Genomic DNA, 5422 nt, shown 5'->3' on the forward strand with positions numbered 1-5422 from the left:
AATTTTTTAATAAAGGTATTACGTTTTAATAGCAAGTGATCATATGAAATCCTAGCTTTTTTTAAAAAAAATAATTAATTTAAGAAGGATCAATAGTAATATATTCCACTTCTAGAAAATAAAATAAAATTAAAAAAAAAACCAACATTAATTGCGATAGAAAATTCTCATCAGTGATTTCAGATAAAAACAATGATAGAATAAAAAAACAAAAAAAACTCAATCGGTAATTATATCGGCATTGTTGACATGTTAAATTTCAACATAAATTCAATCAGTAATTTTAAAAAGAATTAAAACTAGATAGCCCTCTTCTCTTTCCATTTCATCTTCTTCTTTCAATTCACCACAACAATCCTCAGCCTCCCTCCTCGTAATCCAGCCACTAAACCCAATATATCTACGTAACAACCTAAGCTTCCCTCCTCTTGTTCCATTTCATTTCAAGTTCCACTCCACCAAGCAAGTGCACACGCTCATTCATCTTCTAACATATTTATATTCTAGGTTAATTTATTGAAATTTATTTGTAGTATTTGTAATCTCCTTGTATATTTAAGTATTTTACTTGTTTTATAATGATAATTTTATTATATTAATGTATGATTTTTATTTTACGGTTTGTTTGAGATTTGAAGGAAATTAATTTAATTTGTCATTTGATGAAAATGAGTGTGATTTTATAATTTAGGCGTGTTAGATGGAAGAAATGATAGGTAATTTAATGGGGATCAATTATTTTGTGTCAATTTTATGGTTAGTTGGATGTTTAGGAAAAACTATTTTATGTGGAATTGATAATAGTTGAAGTTATTAATTTATGTTGAATAAATCTGAATTAAAGAAATGATGAAAAATTAGTAGGTCCCAATTAATTTTAATTAATTATGGGTTTTGTTGAAAATTTAGGAAAAGAAATTATTGTGTAATTGATAACAATTAGGGTATTAATTGATGCTATTTATTCTTGAATTGTGTAAATAATGAGTAGAAAGTTGGGTACCAATTTTTTTTAATTTTATAATTTATTTGAAAATTTAAAAAAAAATTAAATTTATGTGTAATTGATAACAATTAGAATATGTTTTAACTTATAAAGTGTTTGATAGTTATTGGATTATAAATTAATATTTTTTCCTAAATCGGAGAAACCAAGTTACTTTGAAATTTAAAATATGATAAGTTATTAGATGGTTTGTATAGGTTAATTATTATTTATTTTTAATAAATAATTGAATTTAAGTTTGATATTATATTATATTTTTTAAAATCGTGTTCATTGTTTCCTTTCAATTATCATGTATTCAAAAAAAAAAAAGTCCAAGTCAAACAAAAGAACTCTTACCTCATCAAGTAGTAATGTCAACGATCATGCCATGAATTTAGGGGATGATTATGAAGACGCACCTAATATAAAAATTACCAACCAAGGCTCGATCACTAAAGATAATAGATCAGACGTCCTTTACTTGATAAATGTTATTTCAAACAAATAGATAACTAAAATGAAAGGGCAACCTTTAAATGTAATTGTTTTGTTTAATGATGTTATTTATTCTTATTGAGTTATTTAAAGTTTTACAATTTTATGAAAATAACTTTCTTAAACTAATTTTCAAGTTTACTAATTTTAAAGCTACTAATTTCATTACCTCTATGATAAAGTGATCATTTGAAGAACCATTGTTTCAATGGAGTCAACTTCATGACCATCCTAAATGGATGTATATGATAGATGCTTGGTGGGAAAACTTTAAAGTTAGATAAATAACATCTTATTCAATTATTCAAGTGATTGGTTTTTAAAATTTTAAAAACTAATTCATGTATGAAATCAATTAATAAAAGATTTTGGTGGAACGAGAGCAATAAGGTGTTTGTCAGGAGAGTATGAAAAAACCGTAATGCAACTAGCTAAATTTAAATCAATTAATGTTATATTATTGTAAACTTATATTCATTTATTTTCTTATCTAATTTATGTATAATAAATATTTATACGATGATCATAAATAAATAATTAAGAAGGACAGGTTGAATGACATGGAAAGGTGAAAATGCTATAAACAAAGTATATCATAGACCATAACTCGATAATATATCTTGAATTTGTAGTTTCAATTTTTTTCACAAAATGCTCAATATCTGGTACACAAAATAAAAATAAAAAACTCATGGTTTGATGAGCAAATACACTAGGGGAGAAATTCTATTTATCCACCACGCAAAACACCTAGTAAAAACTCATTGTTATATAATTTTTTTACTTTTCTTAAAGTTTGAATTAATGTGTTTATTAATGAGATTTTTAACAAATTAGTTAATTTATAGAAAAAACAACCTGAGTGAAAAGTGACTCTAATAAAGTTATATGAGAAAACTCATATAAAGAAAAGGAATAAAGAAAAAAAGGAGAAAAAGTTGGTCGATAAAATAATAGAAGCATTCATTGTAAGTGTTTTGATAGTTATCATTGGTTTAAGATGTTAAAGATTGTTTAATAGCATCAATAATATGAAATGTAATTGAATTTTGATTTTTGATTTTTTTGTTTTATAGGAGAGACATAACACCGACATTGTTGATAAATATGGCAAAGAGACTTCCACTCGTCCTCCTCGTGATCCTATAGCATGGTTAAAGACTATTGTGAGTGATGAACCTAGTAGAAATCAAGTTTATGTTTTGTTCATAGCATCTGTCTAAAAATATAAGACGAGCCACACGATTTCAACTTTAGACACGCTAGATTTTAACTGAAGCTATTCATCACATGAATTTGATGAGAATATGTTGAAAAGAGTTAAAAAATAAATGATTGTTGAGATATAGAAAATGAGTGAACAACTCTTAAAACAAAATAGAATGTGTTTGTCTCAACTAAGTGGAAGTATAGATATAAATGAATTACACAGATTTATGAGTTTTTATAGTTGGAATATTTAAGTATATAATTCATACAAATAATACACAACAATGATATATGTATAATAAAAGATAAGAGATACTAGTAGAAAACCACTCAAATTCCAATTAAAATACAACTAGATCAATAATGTGAATATAACTAGCTAGTATATCACATCAAAGGTGTTAAAAATAAATGTGAAGGAGGAGAAAAAGATGTTGAGCTAAAAGATCCATAAAATTTTTGTATAAATTAATTTTTAAAGATGTCTTTTGTTATAATTATGGGTTATTGTAAACAAATAATTGTTGGTTTGGGTATCATAACCACAAAAAAAAATCTCTAAATGAAGGAAATTCCCTTAAAATTTCCATCATAAATTTCACATTCATTTTAGAATTTCTAGTAAAATTTACAAAACATGTAACACTTTATTAACAGAAAATGGACAGTAAATTAGAATTCCTTACCTTTTGTTTTATACCTAATATATACAAAAGATTTTTTATTTTTTTTTTAAAATTACTATAACATGTTAGAACTTAGTGGTTTCTTAACTTACATGTAAGAATATAAGAGAATAAAAATAGTTAGGGAATAATGATGTTAGAAAATCTTGTTTTATTGGTATATATCAATCTATTATGTTGTTAGACAAATTCTTTAAAAGAAAACATTTAGTTCTTTCATGTAAAATAAAATTATGTTTGTATGTAATATGAATGTGGTAGATAGAATTTATAAATGCCCTTTTCTATTTGGATACACATTTTATTAAAAAATGTTTTTATTAATTTACAAGTATTTTTTAAATTAAAATATTTATTTTATTTTCGTTCAGTCCACCATAAACCAATATACAAATACACTCGCTATATCATGTAAAACACCACAATGATATTCTGATTTGTTCCTTTTATTTTCATTTTCTTTGTTTCTGAAAAATTTAGAAGCTACTAGAACAATACTCCTAAACAATCTTTCAAAATGCCCCCAGGCAGGATCGAACTACAGACCTTCAGCTTAAAAGACTGACGCTCTACCACTGAGCTATAGGGGCACTTGAAATTAAAAGTCGTCTTTTTTATTGAATTCTGCCACGTCAAAACAGACAAGTGGACAAGACTACAAGAAGGAGTGTAAGCAAGAGGATAAAAATAGGAGGCAACTACCATCACCAAGGCATCATCCAAAGGAGGAGCTACCAGTCCAGCGGTGTGGAGAGCATCTGAGATGGAGAAAATGAGTATAGAACAACTAAAAGCATTAAAAGAACAAACAGATCTTGAAGTCAATCTCTTACAAGACAGCCTTAACAACATCAAGACAGCCACTGGTCGTCTTGAAATCACCGCCACTTCACTTCATGACCTCTCTCTCCGTCCCCAAGGTAAAGCCTTTATTGCCTTTTCACTTAAAGCTTCGAGCTCTTTGGATCTTTGTTTGTTTTATAAGTCAAAGATTGAATCTTTATGATTTGTTTTTGTGGGTTTTTTTTTTTGAAATATTAGGAAAGAAGATGTTGGTGCCATTAACTGCTTCACTTTATGTACCTGGTACACTTGATGATGCTGATAAAGTTCTTGTTGATATTGGAACTGGATATTTTGTTGAGGTTAGTTGGTTAAAGCTTGCTGCTTTTAAATTTTTTTTTTTAGTGGTTTAGCATCGGATTGGATTGTTTTAACTTCATTGATTGGTTGCCTGCTGGTTTTGTTAACAGAAAACAATGAATGAAGGGAAAGATTATTGCGAGCGCAAGATTAACTTGTTGAAGTCTAATTTTGATCAGCTTATTGAGGTATGTTTTCAATCATTCTTTGTGTTAAGGATGTTGCGGAATTGTTCGCATTTGGAAAAAGTAGCACAGGGCACTTAGTTTGGTTTCTTTAAACCTGTTCTTTTGATGCTAATTGTGTTTGGGGAGTGCAGTCTTCTTTTAGAAGGAACTGCTTTTTAGCAGTTTGATAGGGTGCTTAACTGATTGGTATGGTGCTAAACCTGCATAGCGCATCATAACTTTTGATTGAACCATGCAATGCTAATTGTCTGTCAGTCTTTTCCCCAAGTATTTGTCAGCTTAAATCCATTTTCATCATATTTAGTTGCACCTTTCTACTCCGGTTTTCTTCATGTCCCTTCCATGATGTCCGTTCATGTCCCAACTTACAAGAATTGCAGCAATTTTGAAGGATTGTGATGAGGTAATGTGATTTAAATTGGAATGAATTTGAACTCCTTGTGTACTGGTCTTCTGACACCAAACCATACCAGCATTTGGCCATTGTTGCATTTTGCATAAGATTGGAGAGCTGACAAGTTTTCTATTTAGGACCACACTAGCAGAAATTGTGATTGTCATTAATCCCGTGTCAAAAGAAGCATGCTGGGAAGAAAGTAGTCCATCAAGTTAAACATAATAATACTAATTGAAGGGTTTAAAATGCATTTTCTTTTCTTCTTTGACATTGAGGCTTCAATCTTTTTCAATGGTTTGATGTTACCATCACCGCA

At 28.3% G+C, this 5422-nt stretch overlaps 1 protein-coding gene and 1 non-coding gene across 2 annotated transcripts; one reads left to right on the forward strand and one right to left on the reverse strand.

The window, feature by feature from the left end:
• Positions 1-3896: 3896 nt before the first annotated feature.
• Positions 3897-3968, reverse strand: TRNAK-UUU (transfer RNA lysine (anticodon UUU)). Its single transcript has one exon. It is a non-coding gene; the product is annotated as a tRNA-Lys (tRNA).
• Positions 3969-4048: 80 nt separating this feature from the next.
• Positions 4049-4802, forward strand: LOC105119483 (probable prefoldin subunit 5). Its single transcript, XM_011017630.1, has 3 exons — positions 4049-4298; positions 4420-4523; positions 4632-4802. Exons 1-3 carry the CDS (start codon positions 4142-4144, stop codon positions 4785-4787), a joined length of 417 nt encoding a protein of 138 aa, XP_011015932.1. The 5' UTR covers positions 4049-4141; the 3' UTR covers positions 4788-4802.
• Positions 4803-5422: the final 620 nt, after the last annotated feature.

Source organism: Populus euphratica, unplaced genomic scaffold, assembly GCF_000495115.2.
Source record: "Populus euphratica unplaced genomic scaffold, PopEup_1.0 scaffold3000.1, whole genome shotgun sequence".
NCBI classification, from domain to species: Eukaryota; Viridiplantae; Streptophyta; class Magnoliopsida; order Malpighiales; family Salicaceae; genus Populus; species Populus euphratica.